The sequence below is a fragment of the Cupressus sempervirens genome, chromosome 8 (genome assembly GCF_028749045.1).
Source record: "Cupressus sempervirens isolate cs-2001-9-10 chromosome 8, ASM2874904v1, whole genome shotgun sequence".
NCBI classification, from domain to species: domain Eukaryota; kingdom Viridiplantae; phylum Streptophyta; class Pinopsida; order Cupressales; family Cupressaceae; genus Cupressus; species Cupressus sempervirens.
Window position 1 is genome coordinate 779,100,963 of NC_143125.1, and position 26,955 is coordinate 779,127,917.

At 37.5% G+C, this 26,955-nt stretch overlaps 1 protein-coding gene across 4 annotated transcripts in view; it reads right to left on the reverse strand.

The window, feature by feature from the left end:
• The window catches only part of LOC149544730 (DNA mismatch repair protein MutS, type 2), a 182,807-nt gene that overhangs the window by 19,024 nt on the left and 136,828 nt on the right, over window positions 1-26,955 (reverse strand). For all 4 annotated transcript variants that reach the window (XM_089795296.1, XM_089795297.1, XM_089795298.1 and 1 more), the window contains one exon: window positions 25,757-26,230. In XM_089795296.1, the coding sequence (XP_089651422.1) occupies window positions 25,757-26,230 (474 nt within the window). The remainder of the gene's footprint in view (window positions 1-25,756; window positions 26,231-26,955) is intronic.

A 26,955-nucleotide genomic window follows, 5' to 3' on the forward strand; every position in this document is an offset into this window, starting at 1 on the left:
AAAACATAAGATATAGGGGCCAATGATATAAGATAATATTAAAACATAAAATAATATTACTTAAAGGTAACTATTGTTCTCAATTTGATTTATGCTTGAGTAATTATTTAACTATATAATTTGGACCAGTTAGCTCATGGTTGTCCCTTAGTATACCCTTGTTGGCCTAGCCATTTTTCCTTGGTCATGGTGGTTTAGGACTCCTACCTATTTTCTCAATGGTAGGTGGTGCCCTCGTGCCCAATTCCTTCTTTGGCAATGCTTTCCCCCCTTCGTCACATTCTTGCAAGAGAAATTTATCACAATAATAACCTATTTTTCATCATTTAAAGGAATCAAAATTATGATAGCATATGATCATATTAGCCAACCATTTCCAATTCATATATTATCATAATGATTAACGAATATTCCAATTTCCCATGAGATCATAATGAATATCCAACAATTCAATTTCACATGAAATCATAATGAATAACTAATTTAACCAATCACTCAACTTCTCATGAAACCTCAACGGCTATAATGGAACATTTAAAATTGGGCCAAAAACTAGGATGTAATATCCTTTTACACTTAATACTATTTTCTTTTACATTTTCTCACTTTCTTGTGATTTTTGGCTCTAGTGAGAGAATGAGGGTGTCAAGTATTTGCATGCTCATGTGTTTGTTGTGTCAATCAATGTCTTGTGACCCCATTTTAACCAAGTAAGATTTCTCATTGGTTTATTAATGGTGGATGAATTTGAGAGTTTAGTGTTTTTTGCCCTAGTGATTTTTGTTACATGTGATTAAGCCATTGTGGGTTGTTTTCCATTTTCCTATTTTTCTGTTTTTCACACTTTGGTTTTTTGCTCTTGCATACCCCAATCAAACAGTCTCATTTCTCCAATGTTAAATTCATTTATTGAAGTTGCAAGTTATTTTTTTGCCTAATGATGTCATTACAATGTCATCCTTACACAAGCCTTGATGTCTGCCACCAAATGTGTGAGTTAGATCTCAATAGCCGATTTTGGTATGAGTTCCTTTAGAACCTTGAAATCCAACTCGATGGATTTTATTTTTCAAACATTAAATTTTATTGGTTCCTTCCTAACCTTTGATGTTTCTTCAAACTAAGTCATCTTATTTGAGCATTGGTTTAGCAACCTCTATCAAGTCCAATCCCCAAAACTGTATGCTAAGTTATCTTTCTGGATCACAGCAAGGTCACCAGGAGACGGGGAGACTTCGAGGTCTCCAGTACCGGTACGACAATTTTTCAAATAGGAGACAGGGGTACTTGGAGACAGCAAAAAAAATAATAATAATAATAATAGTTCAAAGAGTCTAATACTAAAAGTAAATACAAAATTTGAAAATAGTAATACTATAAGACTAAAGTAAATAATAATAGTAATATCACATTAAAAATTAAAATAGACTCAGAGTCAAAGATTTCAAAACTCACATAATCACGATATTGTATTTCATAGACATATTTGTTTTTTGAATATTGCATATGATCACCATCATATCAGATTGATAATCGTTGAGATTATCATTAAATATTCAAATTTTAAATTCAAAAAAGTATAGTTTGAAGCTGAATTGCCGATATGCAAACAGAAATGAACACTTCGTACAATAAACAAAAAACAAAAATATATCTAGTATTAATATGTCAATGGCACTATCATCTACTCCACAAGGTTCTGATCATCCATCTCAAGGTCTTCAGTTATCATGCTCTCCAAAAAATCATCTCTCCAAAAATATTTTAAATGATTTAATCATTTAAATTGTTGAATAAAAATAATTTTTTAAAAGTTTTCTAATGTTTTTAAAGTTATTTATTTATTAAATAAAATATTTTAAATGATTTAATCATTTAAATTGTCGGTGGTCTTAATTTTTGTATTAAAAACATTAAAAATGAGGGCTAAAATATATAAAATTATTTAATATTATATTTTACCAGGAGACTTCAGGGAGACTTCACTTTTTGGATTAGGAGATGGGGAGACTTCAGAAGACTTCGTCGTGAAGTCTCCAACCTTTTTTGAGGTCTTCGGAGACGCAAAAAGTCTCCAAGACGCGTCTCGGTCTCCGAGATGCGACTTTTAGGGGGGAGACGGGTTTCCTGGTAACCATGGATCACAAGTTCCAAAGTGATATTATTTTAGTACTAGTTTAGTGGTGTATCCAAAGTCCAATCCCTGATGTTTTTTCAGTAATATATTTCGATATTGCAACATTGAAGTGCTCTTATTCAAGTGCTACTATAGATTTTTCCATAAAGTCTAATCCTTAACACTTTACAATATTTTTCTCTTTCTTTGGGCTTACCTACATTGGCATACTTGTTGAGTAACCCTATTCCCCAAAACTCAACATTTTAAGAAGGCTTGTTTCTTTGGGTTTGAGGATTAGTTTTGCAATAAAATAGCACCTTCTAGAGGAGATTAAAAACCTTGAAAATACTTGATGACATGCTCTTATTGTGCCAAGCATCAGACATCCTAAATTCTTAGTACAACCATGTTGAGATCTTGAATTATGATTTCTCCACAAGCTTTTTGTGGTAGACATTATGACACAGCCGTGATGATTCCTTTTGTGCTTTTCTATTCAGTATATTCAAATATAATTGAGTTTATATTGGTTTTCTTTGGCACACTAACCTATCTATGGAGATACTATGAATGCCTTGTGTGTGCTTGGCAACACATATACAGGAAGAACAAGAAGAGAAAGATGTTTCCACCATAGACAGATATTGGAGATGCAAATTTTGCACATATGAGGTTTCAAGAGTTCTCACATTAAATTTAGTGCTAGAGGAGATATAAAACTCATGGCCCAACGCACGAAAAAGTCAAGCTTGGTGCAACCTGTCACTTTTCTGTAATATCCCCATCATAAAATAGATTATTAATCAAATCTTTGTTAATGGGCCGATTGATGTAAAATATCTCAGACCCAATTTAGTTTTGTTTCTGTAGGTAAGTGTAGCCGTCGGCTATCCTTGTACACCCTTAGAAACTTTTTCGACGGATATTTAAGCACGACTTGTAGGTAGTCATAGGTATGCATTTTGGATTATTTCTTTGTATTGTGGATTCGTGTTGGGATTCTCTATTGTTTGTCATTTCAGAAGTGAAAGATCTTCCCTATTTGGTTTGTTCGATTTCAGTGGGATTCAACCCTCGTCCTATTCCATTACCTGTAATACTTCGCTCAGATCTGACAAATTGGAGCACCATCTTGTAGCAAATATTATTTGAAGATTATATATTCTATCTTCATTCATGTTTTAGCTTTATTTATGAATTGGAATCTATAAGTGTTTTGGTTACAAGACTTAGCATTCTACTGCACACCATCCATCACTGTGGTGTAGCAACATCATCGTACACCTGCCCATCACCATTCTATATGGCCATCTGGGCCTATCGTATAGCCTGATTGTCTCACCGTACAGCCTCCTACCATACTGCACCCTACTCCATCGTATGGCCATTGTCCCTCCTATCCAACGTTGAAGCCATCACCGTATGGACACCACTCAATACTATACAGGCATACTCTTGTACAACCTTTTCTGTGAGCTGGCACCATACGGTTTTCGTGTTGTGCCTACTTTGTCACCATACAGCCTTCTTGTGTACTTGATCCCACCACCATATGACCTAGGTCACCAGTAGCATTACCAGATCGAAAAATTAGAGTAGTATCAGAGCTTCGACCCTGCCAACCTATGGATAGTGAATGAGAGTTTATACTTGGAAGAGAAGAAGAACCCATTCCGTTGATAGAATGGTTGCCGAACCGCAACCCATAGCTATCGAACTCATGGCACTACTGAGAGAACTTGTGAGGAATTAGGCATAGATCAATGATACTCAAAGACTCATGGAAGAAACTCTCAAGAAGTTGGTAGACAATAAAATATCTAGTGAACAAAATGGTCACAACGCAGACTCAGTGTCGGGTAAAGAAAACCCTCATCCAGCACGCTCTTGACCTTCCATGTTGTCTTTTCCACCACAGACGGAGGCACCGCATGGAGGGAATAAACCGACCTCTGAAGAAATGTAAGAACTAAGGAAAATTGGAAGAATGTGAATTTGGAAGAAGATATATCCTACAAAGATTACGCAGATCTAAGAATGAGATACTCAGGAGGCGAAAACAGAGGATATTTTAACGATGATCTCAAGAGGAAGTTGTGTAAAGTAAATTTGTCTCCATTTAACAGATCTGAATCCATATCTAGGCAAGCGTGGCTAATGAAGATCGATACTTCCAGCTTAATCCCATGCCAAAAGAAGAAGCAATTAAATTTGCAGCATTACACTTGGAGAGAGTAGCACATGAATGGTGGTGGCATCATGGCACCATCACACTGGGGCATGATCAAATAAATACTTTTACGGAATTCACTAATCAATTGATAGATCAATTTGATGGTAAAGATCCAGAACTCAATTTCAAAGATTTGGCAGAGCTGAGGAAAACTAGATTGGTCGACCAATACATTGTGGAATTTCAAAAACTCTTTGTTTTGGTCATGGACATTTCTAAAAGAAGATGGATAGTGCTCTTCATGGATGGACTGACAGAACCACTGAAAGGTTGGGTAAAGGGGTTCAATCCTGCCACCTTGTCGGAGGCCATTAAGAAGGCATGGAGTATGGCATCATCATCCGTGTCATCCTCTCGAAGTTACTCACATTCCAAATTGCTAGTGTTTCTGAGGGACAAAGATAATAAACCTCTACCCAAGAAGCCATCGTTGGACGAAGCTACCAGACAAGAGCTCCGAAGGAAGAAACTATGTTTCAACTGCAAGAGACCTTGGGAACCTGACCATAGATGCCTCGGAAAAGGAAAGATCCACTACATTGAGGTCGTGTTCAATGATGAGGACGAACAGGAAGAAATACCCTCTAAAGACAACCAACATCACGATGACACCAACATGGTTAGTTTGTATTGTACAAAAATAATTGCAGCATTGGTACGATGTGGAGGAATTATCACCCAAGCCGGTAATCCAAGGTGCACAATATTTCGTGTATGGGGAACCCTTCAAGGACAAAGGGTTATGGTGATGCTCGATAACGGAGCCACTCTAAACTTCATAAACACATCTCAAGTGAAGCGATGAGGTCTACCTACGAGATGCAAGAAGGATTCCAGGTCAAGGTTGTCAGAGGGACTCTTTTGCCCTGCACACACCTTGCTCCTCAGCTAAGATCACAATGGTGAATCACATGATGACTAAGGATTTCTTCATAGTGGACCTTGATGACATGGAGGTTATTTTGGGCATACAATGGATGCATACACTTGATTAATACACTCTGAGCTTCAAATAGATGGACTTTACTTTTGTTGTCAATGGAAAGAAGGTTCTCCACTGAATGGCAAACAAGGGTCCGCAGAAATTTCTGCACATCGAATGGAGGCAATTTTTCGGCGTGATGACATTGCTTAGGCTACACACCATTTTGTCTCGATAGAACCTATAAAAAGGCAACAGACACCTCCCTAGGATGATGATCTCCAGAATATTTTGAGCAATCATGATAAAGTTTTTATAGACATTCCTCCTAGCATACCGCCTCATCGAGGGTTTGAACATACTATTGAGTTGGAAGCAAGAGCTAAGCCGGTCTTAACCACACAAAGAAATTCAAACATGAGATTGAAACGACGATTCAGGAACTACTAGAGAAAGGATGGATATGTCCCAGTTCTAGCCCTTTCGCGTCATCAGTGGTATTGGTCAAAAAGAAGTACATATTGATGCGCATGTGTGTGGACTACCGTGCATTGAACAAAAAAATAATAAAGAATGGATATCCCATTCCAAAGATAGATGAGTTGTTGGATGAATTACATGGCGCAATCTATTTTTCGAAAATAGATCTCTTTTCTAGATACCATCAGATCCACATGAGGGAGGAAGACATGGAAAAGACAGTCTTTCATTGTCACTATGGCCATTATAAAAAGTTCTTGGTAATGTCGTTCGAATTAACGAATGCACTTGCTACATTCCAATCATGCATGAATTACATCTTCACCAAACAATTGCATAAGTACTTACTAGTATTTTTTGATGACATTCTTATTTATAGCATGACATGGGAAGAGCACTTGAAGCATCTGGACAAAGTTCTACAGATCATGAAAGATCAATCTTTGTTCACCAAGCAATCCAAGTGTGAATTTGGTATGACAAAAATATTGTACCTGGCAAATGTTATCAGTAAATATGGAATTCAAGTTCATCAGGAGAAGACTCGGGCTATCCTTGATTGGCCTCCCCCAAAATCACTCACAGAGTTGCAAGGATTTTTTGGATTGCGAAGTTATTACCGGAGGTTTGTAAAAGAGTTCTCTTAGCTCAACGCACCATTAACAGATCTAACAAGAAAGGGGTCCTTCCAGTGGAATGAAAAGGCGCAACTCACTTTTGATAAGCTAAAGGAAATAATGAGCACTTGTATCATGCTTGCTTTACTTTATTTCACTCGACTATTCATTATGGAGTGCAACACATCTGGAGAAGGCATTGGCACAATACTGATGCAAGATAGACACCCCATAGCCTATGAGAGTAGGAGGCTTATGCAAACAAAACGCTTATATTCCACCTACGACCAAAGAGATGTTGGCCATTGTACATGCACTAACCAAGTTTCAGTAGTATTTGGTGGGTGCCAAGTTTATTGTTCGTACGAATCACAATAGTTTGAGATATTTTCTGGAGCAACGAGACTTGAACCAGAGGCAACAAAAATGGGTAAGCAAGGTTCAAGGTTTTGATTTTGACAAAATATGTGAAAGGAAAAAACAACGTGGTTGTAGATGCTTTGTCCAGAAAACCCAACATTTGCTTACTGACCCAGATTTCAGTTGATTGGAAAGTACATTTCTTGGTAGAATACTCAAAAAACATATTTCCCTGTGAGCTAATGGATGGGAACTCCTAGGATGATTGGTACAAAGTGGTGGATGACATCATTTACTATAAGAATTGGATATATTTAGTGTCGAAATCCAAATTGAAGCAGAAAATCTTGAAGGAGGTACATGACTCACCTTTGGCTGGACACCCGAGCTTCCTCAACACTTATAGACATCTCAAGGAGAGGTTTTCATGGAAAGGTCTTAAAGGAGATGTATTGCAGTATGTAAGAGAGTGTGCAGTTTGCCAGCAGAACAAATCCGAACATACTCTACCTACCGGGTTATTGCAACCTCTGCCAATTCCAAAACAGAATTGGGAATGTATCTCGATGGATTTCATGACAGGACTTGCCAAGGTGAATGGAAAGGATTGTATCTTCGTGGTGATTAACAGACTGACAAAGTACAACATTTTTTCACCATCCCCTCAGATTTGTAGGCTGTACAAGTTGCTGATCTATTTTTTAGATAAGTCTTTCGTCTACATGGGTTACCCCGAAACATTGTCAGTGATCAGATGGCTGATTTATCAGTATCTTCTGGACAGAACTATTTCGGTTAGCCAGGAGAGAATTGTCACCAAATACTAGTTACCACCCTCAGACAAACAGACAAACAGAGATTGTGAACAAGTGGCTTGAAGGTTACCTTCTGAACTACATTTTGGCACAACAATGGGCGTGGGTCAAATGGATACTACTAGGGGAATATTGTTACTATACCACGTACCACATGTTCATTAGGATGACACCATTCAAAACTCTATACGGGTACGAACCCTTTTCCTTCATCAACACAGTTATGGGAGACAGTCGCACACCAAGGGTGAGGGATTGGCTTCGGGAGGGATAAGACATCCTAAGATGCCTGAAGGAAAACTTACAATGGGCACAGAATCAACAAAAGATGTAAACCGATAGACACCAAATAGAGAGGAGTTTAGAAGTAGGAGACTTGGTCTACCTCAGGATCCAACCATATCGACAACTCTCATTGAAAGAAAAAAAGAAAAACTGAAGCCACAATTGTATGGCCCTTATCGTGTAGTTTGCCACATCGATGAAATCGCCTACAAGCTGGAACTTCCGGAGAGGAGCCATATTCATAACGTTTTTCATGTTTCCTGGATGAAGAAAGCCATGGGATAGAACGTCACGGTAGCTACAGATCTTCCCCCGCTCAATGAAGAAGGAAAGCTCATATTGGAACCAGTAGAGATTATTGAAGTATGTGAGAAAACCCCACGGAACCGAATGGTGAAGGAATATTTGGTACGTTGGAAACACTTGCCATTGGACAATGCAACCTGGGAAGGCGAGCATATTCTACAGCATCTTACATTGCATTTGCTTGAGGACAAGCAAATTTTAGGATGAGAGGACTATAATATCCCCATCATAAAATAAATTATTAATCAAATCTTTGTTAAGGGTCGATTGATGTAAAATATCTCGAACCCATTTTAGTTTTGTTTCTATAGGTAAGGGTAGCCATCGGCTATCTTTGTACACCCTTAGAAAGTTTTATAGATGGGTATTTAAGCACAGTTTGTAGGTAGTCATAGGTATGCATTTTTTGGATTATTTCTTTGTAATGCAAATTCCTGTTGGGATTCTCTATTGTTCACCATTTTGGAAGTGAAAGATCTTCCCTATTTGGTTTGTTTGGTTTCGGTGAGATTCAACCCTCACCCTATTCCATCACCTATAATACTTCGCTCACATCTAGCAAATTGGAGCATCATCTTGTGGCAAATATTATTTGAAGATTATATATTGTATCTCCATGCGTGTTTTGGCTTTATTTATGAATTTAGATCTATAAGTGTTTTGGTTGTAGGACTTAGCATTCTGCCACACACCATCCGTCACCGTAGCATAGCAACATCACCATACACCTGCCCATCACCATTCTGTACTACCATTTGGACCTACTGTACGACCACCCAAGACAACCATACTACCTGATTGTCTCAACATACAGCCTCCTACCATATTGCACCCTACTCCACTGTACGGCCATTGTCCCTCCTATCCGATGTTGAAGCCATCACCATACGGACACCACTCAGTATTGTATAGGCATATTCTTGACACTGTACAACCATTTTCGTACAACCTTTTATGTTAGCTAGCACCATACGGCTTTCCTATTGTGCCTGCTCTGTCACCATACGACCTTCCTGTGTACTTGCTCCCACCATTGTACGACCAAGGTCACCACACAATTGTAGCATTACTAGATCGCAACATTACATTTTCCCATTTCCCTACAATCTTCAAAGCTCTTAGCATATGCCAAGGCATATGATCAAAAGAAACGAAAGATAGTGGGATCAGTAGGAAAACCATATTGAACATAGAAGTTCAGATGTCATCGAAATAGTATTTGGGCCTCCAACTTATGCCCAACATGCCAATGTGAACATGGAGGGGACATTGAACTACTATGAGAGTAAAACCACACAAGGACAACTTCATAAACAAAGATTTGATGCTGCACTGAAGGAAGTCAGCAGTGAACATGGCAAGAATCATCCATAAGAGTAAGCTCCAAGGGAACCCTAAGGATATCATCACCCTTCTCAGCAAGGCCTTCGGTTTGGCTAATGCCAGGGTATCCAACATTTGATGTGCGACTTCATCCTTTAAAATGGTAAAGGAAAGAGAATATATTGGACCACACTCATTAAACAATACATTGCATGAATAATTATTTGAGGTCTTGTAATCCTCTAAATCCCACATTGCATCATATTTGACATACTTCCTGTCATTTCAAGCCAACTTTCTAGGTTTAATCAAGTAGGCACCTTCCAACTATGAGAAACAAAGGTATATGAGCATTATCACCAATTGAAATCGAAGCAAAGTTGGAAACATATAATAGAGTGTTACATCACTTCCTTGAGGACCTCCAAGTAGATGTAATAACAGTTTCATGGAAAGTATGAAGTTAGTTCATTATGAGGAGTATTGGTCAACGAAGTTCTTAAGCTTAATTATGAGAATTATTGATTCATGAAGTCACTATGCTCAATTATGGGGAATAATGATGAAAGAAGTTATTTCATTTAACTTTGAGGATTATTGATTAAATGATGTTTTGGTAGAAATTAATATTTAGGGATGAATAATGTTGTATACCAATGACTTGATGATAAACTAGATGATTATGTTAGTTTAAATGTTATCTTGACATAATTGCAAATATGCTAATTCCCTCTTATGCCAACGGATGTAAGATGATAGCCATAGTTAGCGAAAATAATACTTTGGTTTATGCTTCATTTTAAAAGGCAGTGTAATGCTAATTAGTCTCAAGGATAGTTGTTGGTGGTTGGCAATGGTTGGTATGCTCAACCAATGCCAAAAACTTTTATATATAGCCGGATGGCACCAAGATGGAGTGACTGTTGTACGACATTACTTGACAATAAAGTTGATCATTTTGTGCCAATCTTATGCGTATGACTTCCATTTTACTCATTAATGTTTTTTATCCTATTCTGTAAGTACTTATGTTTACTCTATGCACATAGTTAATTCATCCTGTAGGGACTAAACATTTTAGCATTGTTGTTGGTTCAAACCTGGAGATCAGAAGAAATTAAAGGCGTCATGGGGGAGTAACGGGTCGACCACTAGAACAAGTACTCGTAACTAACACTGACATTGAAGAAGAGGAAGTAACAAGGGAATTGACACAAGATTTGGTACATGTGTGCGAAGTGTTGGTTGACTAGTATGTGTAGAGGGAAGCCTGCAGGAGAGCAGTCCCTGAAGGCACTGTACATGATGAACTCTTTGTGTGACCAGCAGTCTACTATCTTCTTGGAAGCATCCCAAAGTTGTTGGCGCAAAACTTGGTTGAAATAGAAGAACAATGTGTGGCAACTTGGCAAGTCAAGGGGAACAACATTGCCAACAGCTATTGTAAAACTGCACAACACAAGTAGATGTTTTTCAGGAGTAGAACGAAGGGAGGAGGAACTGCGCAACACACGTAGATGTTGTTCCTCTGGCAACCCATATAATTAATGCTCCTTCTGTTGAACAAGGACAGAAGGCGATGTACCAAGGGAGAGACAAAAGCACAAGAACTAGAAACAGCGGTAAGGTTTCTGCGAATCCAAGACCAAAGTGAGAGACGACAATGACTACAGAGAATAGTTGAAAAATCTCTATGTCCCCTATGAAGCAGCAGGGCGAACTGCACAGACATTGAAGATAGAACACAAACTATGAGACAGGAGTCAAAAGCGTTTGCAAGAGAACTACCACTCCCGGGCAATTCCTCATTACAGAAGGTGACTAATGAAGATAGTTGGGAGGATGACTGCAAACCAACCGAACCATCCGTGCACTCTGAGGCAGTGAATAATGAGGAAATGAGTCTTGAAGGAGAGGTAGCAGATCTGTTTGAAAGTACCTTGTGGGGAATTGGAAACCTAGTTATATCAGAAGATCCCAAAATATGGATACTAGAGCCAGAAACTCTGGCAAGAAGCAAGTACAATACTATGGAGGAGGTAACCAAGGCATGAACAACAGAGGTGGAAGGGTAGAGGACTCTTGTGTGGCCAAAGGTGCAAGTGAAGCACTAGGACGCAGAGGAGGAACCAACCCACCTGAGTCCAATAACGATTTTGGTTATGGCACCAAGTCTGATAATGAATTGTTGGATATTTCATATTGTGGTTTGTGGTTTGATGTTTGATGGGTTTTTGCAGATTACAGAGTTCGTCATTTTCAGGTTATTCATTTTGGTTCAGATTGTGATGCTATGCTCAAATTATGTTTTGTTGACTTTTGGGGTTTTGACATATCAATGCCAAAGAGGGAGATTGTTCGCATATTTGTCATTGATGTCAAGTAAATAAAAACTGAAGATTGAAATAAACAACTGTTCAATCCACAAGTTTGTTTGGTTGGTAAAACTCGATCTAGTTTGTATTGGATAAAACTCAATCTGTAAACAGTTCGAACCAAGTGGTATGATCTGCAAAATTGATAAAATTAGTTGTAATGATCGCATATTATTTTGTCAAACAGAAATAAAAATATCCCACTTATTTTATAAGTTGACGTACATGGATGTTTATTGGGATGTCTTGGGAACATGCATGTACGAAAATAACACAGGCAAAAGAAATGGTAGGCGGACTGATACTACCTTAATCAGAGCCTTAGTAAATTAATATCAAACTTGATTTGATCCATTGGGTTTCATATTGTCTGCCTGTGCATTGGACAAAATGCAGGTATTCAGATTGTGTCTTTGCATGAATTTTGTGATAATCGACATCTGTTGAATCCATTATGATAAGCAAAATACCTGTTATGAGTCAGAGTAATGATAAGATCAATATGTTTATATCAAGTCTATCTTGGTTGCAGTTAGAACTTCTTCTTATCAGTTATGGAAGTGAACTATTTTTTTTTATGTCTGCAATTTATAAAACCTCTTATGATCAGCAGATTATAGGTATTAGTTATAACTGCTATACAACAGTTTCCAATTGTCAGAACAGTTAGGTGGTGTCCAACTCCCTTTTGAGTTTTGACCAGCCAACTGATAAAAAGATAGAATTTTCTATTTAAGGAGGATGAAGGCCCGATAAAAGTGAGGGTGTAGAGAATGATCGCTGAAGAAAAGAATGAGTGCAGAATGAAATACATATGACTCAAGTCCGATGAAAAGTTATAAGTGTGTGTACATTAGGAAGCATTTCTGACATGAAGTAATCAAAGAGAAAAAGTAAAGGAGGAAGTTGTCTTGTAATGTGCACACACACGACTTTATAAACCTGTGAGTGAAGTGAATATTGTTCACCTTGTGCAGAGAAAGAAATGTTCCTTCTGAGAAGTGATGTTGGAGTGATTATTTGTATTGCTGAGAAACATTGTTCAGATTACCATGGTCTGCAAGAGGTATACAATAAATATATGCAAATCATTTATTTTGATGAAGTTTAGAACTTTTGAGCATATATATTGTTTTAATTGTTGCACAAGAAATTACAGTGATTTATATTTTGTTTGTTGGGAGTTGATTAAGCAATTGTGAACATAACTTATAGAAGGCAGTATATCAGAAGATTGAAATTGTTTATGTTTTCTAATTCAGATCAAAATATCTAAAGATTTGAATAATTCAGTTTGTAGTAGTTTATGATTGTACATAAACATTTTATAGTTTGAAGTTGCAAATTCAAATTTCATAAAACCTTGTTCTGTAACATCCAATGGTTGGTGCCTCAAAAATGCTGGGTTGGTGCTCAGATTGAAGAGTCTGTGATAGAAAGAGTTGGTGCTGTTCATTAAGTCATTAGGTGATTCCATACAGTCAATGTCCATTGTGACCTTTTCACATGATCTCCCCATTGCAAATGGGACCCCTCTCTTTGCTTAGCAATAGAGTAGTTTTGATGCAATGGAACCAGTAGTGGGTTAAAACAAGGTTCCTAGAATCCTCTTCATTGAAGGTTTGAAAACAATAAGTGTCCTTACAAAGCCAATCTACCCCAAAACACCAATCACAAGTGTTCAACAAGATGGTAATGGTTACCACAACCTAAACCACTCCTAGGAAATCCCAATCACAAGGAAAACCTATCACAAAGACAACTAATCACTAGTTGCTCTCATAGGACATTAAAAGGCACTTTTGACATGTTCACTCCCCAAACTCATACAAGGACCAGGGGTCACCCAAGACATACTCATAGTCTATTTAGGTCCTAAACAACATGAAACATTCATTAGAATCAAACTATGCAACATCTATCTATAGGTTGCTTCACAAACCCAAGACAAGGCTTGTAGCCCTTGAATTCTAAAAACTTGATTTAGATTCAGCAAACTCCACACAACCCAAGGAATGAATCACTGATTCAGATACCCTTTTGGGGTTTACATAACATACTAGAGCGCTGGGATCCAAAGATGATAATGCAACGAGTAAAACTTACAATCTCGCCTAGAAGGATTAGCCAATTAGGCCTCCATTTACAAAGGAAGTACCCTAACCTCAGATCAAAATTCCAATCCAACAATTAGAACATGAGGGGGCTCACATTACATGTTTATAAATGAGATCCCAGCCCTTGAAGCCTTTTCTGTAGCAAGTTGTGGGAGTTGTTGCACATTTCTAGCATGCACATGGATCTTGCATGCCTAGGGCACCAAGTTTCTCCTTGATGTCTGCAACTTTTCACATGAGACCAAAAGAATCTTAAATTACATTGTTCCTACTTGGATTCCACCCAGGGCCATTAAATTCCCATGGTGGAATCTCAAGATATGAGTAAAAATATTAGAAACCCTAGGTAGATACAAGAAACTGTGGCAGCAATCAGTAAAACTTGAATATCTGGAGTTAGAGATCGAATTAGAAACTCATTCCAAGTGCATTAGAAAGGTGATTCACCAGGCTATCCAACAATCTCACCAATCCATACCTATGTGTCAGAAGGAGTCCATACAACGAGTTGCAGCATCAGATTTAGTAGAAAAACTTGGTATTTTATTGATTTGAGAGCAAAATTACACATTCCATGCCTACCACCCACCTAAAAGGGCTATGTAGACTTTCCCAACGGTTATAACAACCATTCAAACCAAATATGGTCATTGGGAATTCAAATTACAACTTTTGCAAAAAGTTGCTAAAAGTTGCTTGACAACTTTCTAGCAACTTTGCAACTTTTAGTGCAACTTTGCCTATGGTAACCAAAAATTGGTTTTAACTGATCCAACATGGACAATAACATGTAAAAACATGAAAAATCAATCTATCCTAAGATTCTAGGCTATGTGCACCTTTGACCATAGTTGACCAAGGGCTTATCAAATGCCAATCTTGGAATTAGGTCTCACAAATGGGTCAACATGAATAGCCAACATTCCTAATGAAACCTATTGATTCAAAAGACTTCAAAAGAGTCCTCACATTGCATTTTATTGGGATGCCCCTACACCAAGTTTGTTGGCTTAGTCTAGGATTGATAGTGGTTTTGAAATCTCAAGGTTCATAAAATGTAATGTTTGAGCAAAGTCTAAGATTAAATCAATGTCTAGTGGCAAATTTGAATCATGAAGTATGTTTGAAGTTGTCAAGTCCTAATCCAACACATGGCAAAAAAGTGATCTGGCCTCGAATGAAATTCCCTTGCACTTGAAAATTTTGATCTATCTTGGATGCACAATCCCTAACCTTGACAGATCTCTGATTTGCAAATTGACTAAGATACCGAATTCTTCTATTAATGGTCAAAACCTGGTCCTAGTTCCCCACGGGTTCTACCCAGGTTCCTCTAAAGTAGTTGGGTTCCTTGAGTATCCACCCGGGAGGAACCCAAGGTTGTGGACACCCAAAAGCAAGCCCCACATGCTTTTTTATTTGGGTTTTACTCAAAAACTTTTGCAAAACCCTAACTAAAGCTTCTAAACAATTTCATTTGGCCATTTGCATTTCGTCTATCCATCCATCCATCCATCTATCCATCTATCTGTCTATCCATCGATTCATCGATCCATCCATCCATCCATCCATCCATCCGTCTATCCATCTATTTATCTATCGATATGTCTATCTATCAACCCATTGATCAATTGATCTATTTGTCTATCCGCAAGTTCCTCCCGAGTGGATGACTTTCTTGTGGATCCACCTAGGAGCAACCCAAGGTTGCATACACGCAAAAGCTGGCCCCACATGCTTTTTTATTCAATTTTTACTTTAAAAAATTGCAAAACCCTAATTACAGCCTCTAAAGCATGCATTTGACCATTTGATGTTATTACATTCGACCATTTGCATTCTATCTGTGCATCCATCCATCTGTCCATCTATCTATCTATCTATCCATGCATCCATCCATCGATCCATCAATCTATCTATCTTTCTAGCTATCCATCCATCCATCCATCTATCTATCTATCCATCTATCTATCTATCTATCTATCTATCCATCCATCCATCCATCTCTCTATCCATCTCTCTATCCATCTGTCTATCATCTATCTATCTATCTACCTGTTTACCTGTCTATCTCTCTATCTATCTGCCTGTCTTTCTGTACAAGGCTGCCTTGGTAGGGTAAAAAAATCAGAAATAGATTTTAAAAATTAGAACATTCATAAGCATCCAATCAAGTTAATCTGCTGGAGATGCAAGAGTTCAGGAAGAAAATCAAGAAATCTCACAATCAAAAGTTGTTAAGTGTGAATGCTTGCAGACTTAGGAAATCAGAATTCAAACAAGGAGTAAAAATAGTTTAATGCCAATGCATGGATTTGCACAAATGCAACTTCAATGTCAAGTTAAGACCATGTGATATTTCATCATAAGAATATCTTTGATTTTTCTCATATTTGCAAATTTACCAACTTAACACGTGTTTTTTGTTTTCCAAGGATATGGAGATGAAAAGTACAGAGTCAAGGAGCTGTTGCAAATTAACATGTGTTTTTTGTTTTCCAAGGATATAAAGATGAAAAGGACAAGGGCAAGGAGCTGTTGCAATATCAAGAGGATACATGGAGAAAGAAACAAGATCACAACTTCAAGATTTCAAGCATGGTGAAAGAAGAGGAAGAGTTGGTATATCAAAGCTCAAGTTACAACTACAAAGGATTCCAAGATCAACACAAAGGAGATCCCACATTAACATGAAAGATGATTGAAAGTTCAAGAACCAACATGAAATCTAATGACCAAATGAAATTCAAGAGACATGCAAACAAAAGAGGTTTAAAGTTGGAAACAAAATGAAAATGTGCAAGTGCAATGGCAAAGTCAACAATCCCAAGGCTTCATGGAGAGATCATGGCAACATCAAAGTAGCTTGAAAGAAATGACATCACAATGATCAATGTTGTAAATTCATATTTGTGGGAGCCTTAAAACAAAGGTGACGATCGAATTACAAATATATACATATCATGGAATGAGGAAAATCAAGTTCCAGTCATGAGAAAAGATAAAGGCTAAGATGTCAAGCTAAGAATTTTCAAGTACAAGCAATTTAAAGGACATGTCAATGAAAAGATTTTGAAAGCTTGAACGATAAGGAAGTGGAGTTGAAACAAAAATTGTAAAATACAAATGTTGCCGTCGCACACCTTCATCTCCACCAATCAAGTCATTCCAAGTGTACATGTGTATTGCATTTGACGCTTTGCTATAATGAATTTTTTCATAGATTTATCCCTAATGGATATGTATTCAAAGGCAATGCAATTTTTTCATTAGATAGCATTTAATGCTTGTAGGTCGTAGTTATATTAGGGTTGTGTTGGAATAATCTACCTTGAAATTGAATCAATTTGAGCCATTCATTATACTCGGGGTTTCTATGTAAGGGTTGCTAAATAATTCGTAAGAGGAGACATGAAGAAATTGTTGCCAAAATTATTCCTAATCATTGTTGTTTTCATGGTGAATATGTATGATGCTTTGAAGTGATGCGTGGTTTCCACATTTCTCACTTTAGTTAAATGTTGTTGAGTAGAAGTTAAATGTATTTTAAGTAGTTGAATAGATAATGAAAGATGTTGCACATGAATTGTGGTAAAACTTGTGTTCATACGTTTTGATACTTGTTCATTGCAAGTGATAGTCTAAGGTTGGTCTAAACCCCATTGCAAGAACTTCACTTCAGTTGTTTGATATTCATTGATTTGCACAATTAATGTTTTTGGTGAGCATAAGCAGTTTGAAAAATCATATAAGAACCCTTAAAAGATAGAAACCATGTTAGTGTAGTTGATTTGGTGAGGAAAGGACTAAATTTGTTTCAACGCATCAAAGTTGTCTTGCAAAGGTAGACTTAGATGTAGAAGCTTAGTTTCTTAGACCTATAGCTCGTTCGCACTTTATTTCAAATCCTTGGGTACTCTCAAGACGACGCCCATCATTCTTGTTATGGGCTGAGCCAAACACATGCTACACTACAATCGCACTGCCACTATAGTGAAATGGGATGGAGAAACAAGCAAAACAACTAGATCTAGTCTGGTCAAAGAAGATCGGGGAACACACAACCACTCCATTCATGCTTCTTCCAACCAAATTTTGAAAGTGAATGACACAATAGCATAGGTGTGAACCGATTGACTTCGAACCCTAAATAGAGTAAGGGTCTCTTTTACATTTGGTATGGTATGTAGGACATGATCTACCAAGCCCACCTCCTAGTTAGTGTTAAGAGTTGATGCATTCCAATTTTCATATTGTTTGCACTTAGAAAGTTGATAGATCCTCCACAAAAGGCTAATGTAAGTCCCTAAGTGATTATTAGACAATCACTTCATAGAAACTAAGTTGTGTCCAAAACCAAGGTCATAAGCACATACTATAAACCTTGGTGCTTCTTTACTTGATCAAACAATATTGTTACATTGTTTAGCATTTATAGCTCCCTTGTTCAAAAGAGGATTAGATATTTCGTGTTTCATCTTGGAATACTAAGTGTCTTGGCAATGACTCTTTTATGGTCCTAGCCTAGTCTTTTTCAAGATGCAGATGGGTTTGCCGTTATTTTGGTCATCATTGAGACCCATGAGTCATGTTCATCCTCTACCTATATATGTTGGGTACTAGTGGTTGTCAATGTGCAAGGATGAGGTTTGTGCTTTTGGTAGCATACATGGTTTAGTAGGTGTTGCCTTCATGATTAGAGATGGTCTCTTCAGTAATACCTCAGTGGTCCATTCTGACACCTCTACTCGATTTTTTTGGATCCCCATTGGTCGTACTAGCCATCATCATAGAAATATCTTTGTGGTTCCCTGGTACTTTCCAAAGGCCTCTTTGCCTATATCATGCATACTATTGAGTTTGGGGACCCTTTTATGGATTTGCACAATTATATTTCCAAATTCGTAGCCATGGGTGATATCATCATCTTGGGGAACTTTAATGCACAGACTAGAGATCTCCAAACTCCTCTTCATGATCATGGTTCGAACTTGACTTGTACTTGAGAGGCAGATCATGCCATCCTAGGACTTCAATGCCTTTCTGAGGACTGTCGCAGGCCTCTCTTGCTATAGTTGCCACCTCCTCCAGTCCTATGAGTCTTCTAGTCCATTGATTTTGAACACCTCTTGATTCCCGGGTTCTAAGCTCTTTACTTGCTGGCCTCATTGTGGTGGAGCAAGCATAATGGACTATGCTCTCACTTGTGCCTCCATTCCCTCCATTCCCTTAGCCGATCACACCCTCCTTAGCCTCGCAGTTTTCTTTTCTCCCCACCCTCCACCTCACCTCTCCCACTCCTCGTCCACTATGTCTTACTCCTTAGTCTCTTCCACTTCCCTGAGAGTGATTGTGACCTCTTCACCCTCCATTTTAGATGAATCCTTGCACCCAATCGCTTCATTGATTCTAGTCAAGCTCCTTCCATGTTCGACTTATTGGCTATCACAATTTGGGAGTTGACTCTCCTCTCCATTCCCCATTGCACCACTCCCCCCTGCAAAACATTTGCCTTATGAACCAATGGCTTGATGATGATTGTAAAAGATTTCACTTGCTGCTCATTCCCCTTCTTACACTAGATTGCGACACACTTACCACCACTTTCTTCACTACAAGAAATGATTGTTCATTGTGCCAGAATGCATATCCCTTTGTGACGCGCTTATTCACAACCCAAGCTTTTTTGGTGCACCCTATTTCCCTGCCCTCCACCCTTGACCCCCACTCTCTATGACATTCCTAGTGAGCCTTCTTTCACATCACTCCTCCCCACTACCACTTATTAACTCCCTCTAGCATTTACAAGGCTAACAAATCAATGAGATGCAGCAAAGTCGCGGATGAGGAAGGGTTCCACGCTGAGCTCTTCAAGGGTATCTCGGTCCTGGGTTCCTTCCTTCCTATGTTCTTTAATAGGGTGGTGTACAGTGGCTTCCAGACTCTTGGTTGAGGCACGTAATCTATCTGATCCATAAGATAAGGCTTCTAACCTCAACAACAATAGGGCCATCATTATTGGGCACACCTTTATTCTTTTATTTCAATCTTGACTATGGTCATTTATTTATTTAATTGTTGAGTGGCCACCTTTTTTCCATGACCCTTCTTAGGCATTGGGCTTTAAGTTGATCTTTATTCAAATGAAATTGAAGACCCGAGCAATATTTCGCGCCACCTTTTCTTGCATAACTGAGCATGCGCGGGTGACTTCTTGATTTCGTTGCTCGCCCCTTTGAGGATGTTTTAATATATTGCTCTCATTCCCCCTCAGTTGCTCTCTACATACATTATTACTTCCACAAAAATCTTTTCTTGTTCAAGATAAGTTCGTCTATGTTTTGTAACCAGTAAGGTGGTATTGTATTTGGAGTCAGATTAATATTGTCGAGCATGTAAGGAAACTAGTATATTGCGCTCGATCAGATTTGATTGTTGCTAACAAAAGCAGTAGCATCTTTTTGCGCCGATACCAACCATATTCATCAAATTGTATCTGCAATATCAGGTCATGTTTTATATTCATACATGACTAACCATGTTTATTTCATGTATTATGAACTGTCACTTTTCTCTTAGAGTCGGCCTCGTTTGTTTTTACTCAAAACCATACTCAGAAGGAGTTTCTTGATGTATTCCTTTCCATTATAATTTGTATAGAGAAGTAATTATGTGAATTTCCGAAAAGCTATGCATGTGATATGCATGGAATTCAAATGCACTTATGTTCTCTATTATGAGTACCGAACCATACAGGGATATGCTTCATATATTCTTGAGATGGGGAAGCTGCTCTATATATATAAGAAATAATATTCAGAGTAAGGACTTAACTTTCTTATGATGCCATAGGCCATAATTGACATGAAGATGGAAAATGTATAAGCACTTTATTTTAAACAATTATAAAGTAATGAAGCTCCCAAGCAATCATCCATGAGGACCAGTATGGTCGAGATGAAGGGAGAAAGTGTGAAGAATCCTAAAATGGAAGAAAAATATAATCAGTAATAACATTCAAACTCAGTAATTAAGATAGCTCATGGAAATCTTTTGTATGAAGTCTTGTTGTCAAGTCGAGCAATGGGTGATCAAGCATATAAGTTGCCCATCCGAAATCCTTGGCCAAGGTAGTTAATGGCATGTCTACCACCATGATCACCAAAGGTCAGGGTGCTAGCAGTTGTGAGATAGGCTGATTGGAAAGTGTCAACACCCTCAACAACTGACTAGTCGACACTTTAACACCAAGATGCTCAGTGGTTGGATAAGGGTGTCCCAAGCCAACTCCCAGGGTAAGGAGGGCTTTTCTCAATGGAAATTGTGTGAGGATACTAAGGGTCCATGGTTGGGAGGTTAAGCGCATGACAATGCTTCTCCTCTCTTATAGAGGCCAAGGCTTGTACAAGTCAATGTTAGCAACCACTTATTCTCTGGTAACATTTTTATGTTTCTCAAATGTCAATTGATAAACATATTGCTTTCTATGTATTTGAATATTTCCAAAGTCAAGAGGTCAGATTAGAAAATGCAAGTAAAATGGTAGTCAATATCTGAATGTCATGAGAATCTAGTTGTTAAATGGTTGTCAGTTTGTAATTATTTGGGAATGTAAATAACAATTAGCTCGTATTTCCATTTCATGTGAAAGAGTAGAATAACTAATTTAACTGTATCTTCTTTCAATCGATTAAGATTGTGATGTTATTTCTTTATTTAAAGGATTAATTAGTTCTGAATTATTACCATGTTACATAAAGGACAAGCACTCATTGCTTCCACACATCCTACGGAAGCTAAATGGCTTCTTGATTCAGGTGCATCACATTATATGGCATCTTCTATGGATATGTTTTCTTCTATTGAGCCTTGTACTTCTCCACCTATATTGATGGGTAATAATACATACATGAAGGTTTGTGAGAAAGGTTCTATTCCTATAGGAGAGGGCACATTTAATGATGTTCTTTGTGTACCATCCTTGACCACTAATCTCCTTTCCATTTACCAAGTTACTCATAGGGCACAAGGTAAAATTGTTGAGTTCACTCCTGATTATGTCTACATTGGGACATGGAGACTAGAGATGTCATAACTATGGGAGTTGTTGATCATACCTCACGCTTGTATTCTTTTGTACATTTTGTTGATAATAATGATGATATTCATGATGTACCTAACCCTTATCAAGGGTGAATTATTTATGTAAGGATAATATTGGACACTTGAATCATTTTGTTTGAGACAAATGTTGAACTTCCTACTTCACATCCTTCTTCTTCAGATATGAGTTCTACCATTCAGCAGGATGATCTTTGTGCTCCAAATCTTGCAGTGTGGGATGAATTCATGGATGCTCTTTCAGATGAGTCCCATAATGTAGATTTGGTTAATCCATTTGAGGGGGTTTCTCTTGGAGATACTTCTTCACCTTCTTTGGAGCTTGGATTTCCCAACTCTTCAACTTCACTTGGTTTGTCACATCTCATAGGTCACTTTGATGGTGTGATGGAATCTTTGAGCTTGGAAACACCTATTCAATCTTCAGAGATGCATAAATGGAGACCTTCTTGCTCCTCCAATTTTTACATGGAGTGTCTTCTTCATCATTTGATGTATTTATTTCTTCCTAAGGGGAGAAACGTTTCTTGTAAGCATTGGATTATCTTTTGTTTGTAGGTACTCTTCATCTAAATTGGAGCTTCATTATGGGGGTGATATCATGTCTCATTTCCTTACTATGGGGGGATCGTTCTTTGTATATACATGATGTGTGTAATTCTTCAGGGGTCTTGAATACTCCATTCATCCATGCATTGTGTGTTTTCATCTCTCTTTTTGGAGGAGGCTTTTTCCATGAGGTTTTCTCTCTTTCTCCGCATTATGAGAGATTGCATTTCATCTATTGCTTTGCATATTGTACATGGGTACCTAAAATGGCCTAGTAGTCGGGACCCATCTTGCGTTGTGAGTTTCATTTCATTCCCCTAAGTTGCACTTAAGGGGGGGTGTTGGTGTAATTAAATATTCACTAATTACACTTGCTTAAGCTTACATACGATAATGCATTGCATAATAGTTTGTCACTAAGACACCTAGGAATTTACACCTCAATTAAGCACATGGTGTAGGAGAATTCCACTCTAGGTGGTTCTTATCTTAATCCACCTTTAGTGCACATATCACATTATCATCCTCATCATTGCACATACTTCATTGCATTATGGAGGATGATCCACCTTTGGTAGACATATGATTCCACCTTGTGTAGGTGATAACTTCTCTTCTCCTTATTGTTGTCTCTTATCGCTTTTCCTATATAAGGAGGCCTATTGTGTCCATTTTAATCAATCCATTGGATGTCAAGGAAGTCCATAATCAATAATAGCATTATTGCATCTTAATGCAATTGGCTTGCCAATCTCTTGTGGAAGTTATCTTGGTCTTTCATTTGATCTTGGTGGAATTGTAGAGTCACCTTATACTGTAATTATCTCTATTTTATATAATATATATAAGCTTCTTGCCTTTTGTTTTTAACCAAAAAAGGAATTAAAAAGAATGAGGTTTTCTTAAAAACTCACTGAGACGGCAAGTTTTGTCTGAGCCGAGTTGTGAGTTTTTTCCACAAAAAACTCATTTAGTGCCCAGCGAGTTGAAGAGTCTTCCAACTATGGGTAGAAGAATTGTGTTCTACATGTTGGCCACTTATTGTCTCAAAGGTAGCCGAGATTCAATATGAAAGTTTTCTTAATGATGAAGGTGTTGCTTTCAATAGTATGGACAATGATGTGCATGAGTTGCAGTGTTTCACTAGGGCCTGACACAAATTTTGCAATAATGTTGAGCAGCAAGCTTTTTGAGCAAAGTTTTCAAGCTGGTAATCAGCCAGCTGTTCATGTTTCATATATGCACGAGGTTCATTTTTTATAATTTGAGCTGTTAGAAGATGAGCTTCCTTTAGCATGTCAACAAGATGGAGAGGTATATTTTTTCTACCATGTGGATTGGACGTGTTTTCCTTGAGGCTCGATCCATTTAAGAGATCAGAAGATATGAAAATAAGTTTTCAAATCTTACCCCCAACTACTAAGGAAATAAATGATGCAATGTATGACAATGGAGTTAGTCTTCACTTTCTCAAAGTCAATCACGAATGGTGTTTGACAGAAGCAAGTGATTCCATCCTCCCTTTGCAGGTTTGGTCTGCATTGAATTAAAATTTTGTTTCACAGCCATTCTTTACTGTTTGTATTGTTATATTTAATTAGCTGTGAGTTCATCATATACATATTCTATTGTATGTCATGTGCTAGTCCTAACTTCGTTCTTCCTAACTTGGTTCTTCCCAACATTTTGGCCAGTCTAGAAATATTGGATTTCCATGATGCCTGCAAGAGGCATGCATCCCAAACCAAAGCCATAATTGCTACTCAAATCCATTGTGTTATGTTTTGCTTGAGCTCCTTTTGTTTTAACCTTTATTGACCAAAGTTTATAACCAGTCTGAGAGAATTAATATTGGGCCTCTGTCGGTGTGCCTCTTTCTCCCATTGCTTTCCATTTTCACTTCAGTTGACCACCCAAGTTACAAAAATCCAAAATTGGCCAAGTCTTCTTCGTTGCCAGCCCTTTGCCAAGGTTTTAAAACCTCTACAAGTTCCTGACAAGGTTTTCACAACCTCATCGGTGCCCACCAAGAGTCGTGAAACTTATGAAGGCAAAGAGGAGGAGGCTTGTGTTTGTTGTTCTGGTGGAGGTTTAAGGTTTCACGATTTATCTTCAAAAGAGTTGCTAAAAAAACCTATCTCATGTGGGTTGTGTTTGCAGTCACACCAACCATATATGGATTTTGAGATAGCTAGTTGTGCTTGCCTTAATGACACTTTGGGACCAAGTCAAATAGTTGGATTTGGATATCAATTGATTTGGTTGTTCATTTGTTTGATTGCAATACCTATTAAGATATACACCTGGGAAAACCCTCCAGAGTTAAAGCTCAGATCGAAGAGCCAGAGATGAAACCCACTCTCTGTGGATGAGCTGATTTCACTCACATGACAAGAAACCTGACCTTGTGAGTGAGATTTAGTTTATGAAGTAGAGCAGCAGTGTTGGAACCCAGCCCCAAGTATGTGTTTCTGTTTGAATTGTTGTTGCAGTTGCAAAGCAAATAATCAGTCACTCAATTTTCATATCCATGGTATTAAAAACAAATTATATTTATGGAGCAAAAAGACAATTCTGTGGGAATTTGCTGCCATTAATTTAAAGGTGGGAATAATAATAAGAACAGAATCTGATGAGAAATCTTACATGAAAAAATATTTTTCTTTAGTGTAAATTCGAATCAGATTATAAGGAATAAGTGAGCTGTGCAGAATTTACAGAAATACTGAAAAAAGGAAAACCCTTGAAAAACACTTAGTGCAAGTGCAAGAAAAAACTTCCTCAATTTCTTATCCATGCAACTAGACTAACTCAGACAAAATGAAATATTATTAAACTCCAAGATAACTTGGAAAATCTATTTCATTAAATTCTACAGTTGTTTTATAATTTTGAGTATTTAAAAAATAATGAAACTCAAATTCTTTGATTTGGCCACACTACAGAAGCAGTTGCTTAAAACATTAAGATATTCTATGGAACACAGAAGATACCATATCCAAGCCCACACAAATAAAAACAAAAACATTAGTTTTCTTCTATTAGTAAGTTCCAAAAGAAAGAAGAAAAGCGAATCTATAAATCAAATTTATTCTGTGCATTAAGTCGATTCAGTCTGGAAAACATATAGATACCTTTCTTTGCCTAACTGATACATTGTCACTTGCATCGGCTTCCTTGTTGCTCACAATCTTCTCAATATCACTAGCTTTAACACGAAACTTCATGCTTCCCAGCTGCACCAATAAACTGCCATCATCTTTCGAAGGGGCTTCTGCAACAGTGGCTAATTTACCACCTAGTCTTTTGACAACAACTTGATCCCCGATCTTGGGAATAGGCATATTAGTCTGAAAAGTGCTTGTCTGGGACTTCGACACCTCTTTAGCAGTTGAACAGTATTTTCCCACAATAGAAGCTATATCTGCTTGAGTTTTTCTCATGAATTTAGATAAGTCTATGTTTTCTCCATATATTTGCTTCTCAAACTTTGCAATGGCTTCATCAATCTGATACTTTGCTTCAATTACTTCTTTGTTCACAGCTTCCACTTCTTTTAGCTTCAAGTCTACTTCTCGATCATCAAGATCTTCTGTCTCACCGAGGAGCTACAACATTCCCAATAGTAATAATGAGAAAATTTAAAATATAATTGCATTGCAGAAATTGGTTGACTCTAGGAACATTAAAACTTTTACTATGCTTTTCTTGCACTCTAATTTTATGGTCTCAAGACAGTAACATGGTCTAGAGGGCTTTGAATAAATATTCCAAACAACTGTTACCACATTCAAATAATCATAATATAATTATTCATCACAAATTAGTAATGTCTCATTTTCCAGTCTTTTATTAAATGATTCAAAAAATGTTTTCTTCTTCAAAAGATGCCTAATGTTTCTACTTTCCAGTTTACTATTTTTCTTATTTAATCTTTTTGTGCAAGATTCTTAGAAATCCTACTGTTTGCAATTCTGGCAACCTTGCCCCAAACCTCCTTTGTTCTGCCTCTTTTTCTTCCAAGAAATTTGGACTCACATTTTGATTTTTAATATTTTCTCTTTTTGAGTGAATATATGGAAACATGAATAAAACATGTACAGGGCTGGATAAGCCCAAGGATGAAATTGGACAGAATACGTGAAATTAGGGTATCTGATTTGTATTAAAATATTATTATTTTTTGTGTCCTCAGATGAGGAAATTTTTTGTGAAATAAAGTTGTTGCAGTTGCAACCAGCGATGTTGACAAACATAATAAAAAAGGCATTTAGCAATATTTCTTTTGTTGTCTTTAATCTTTCTGAGCAATCATATACTTTTGAATACAAGC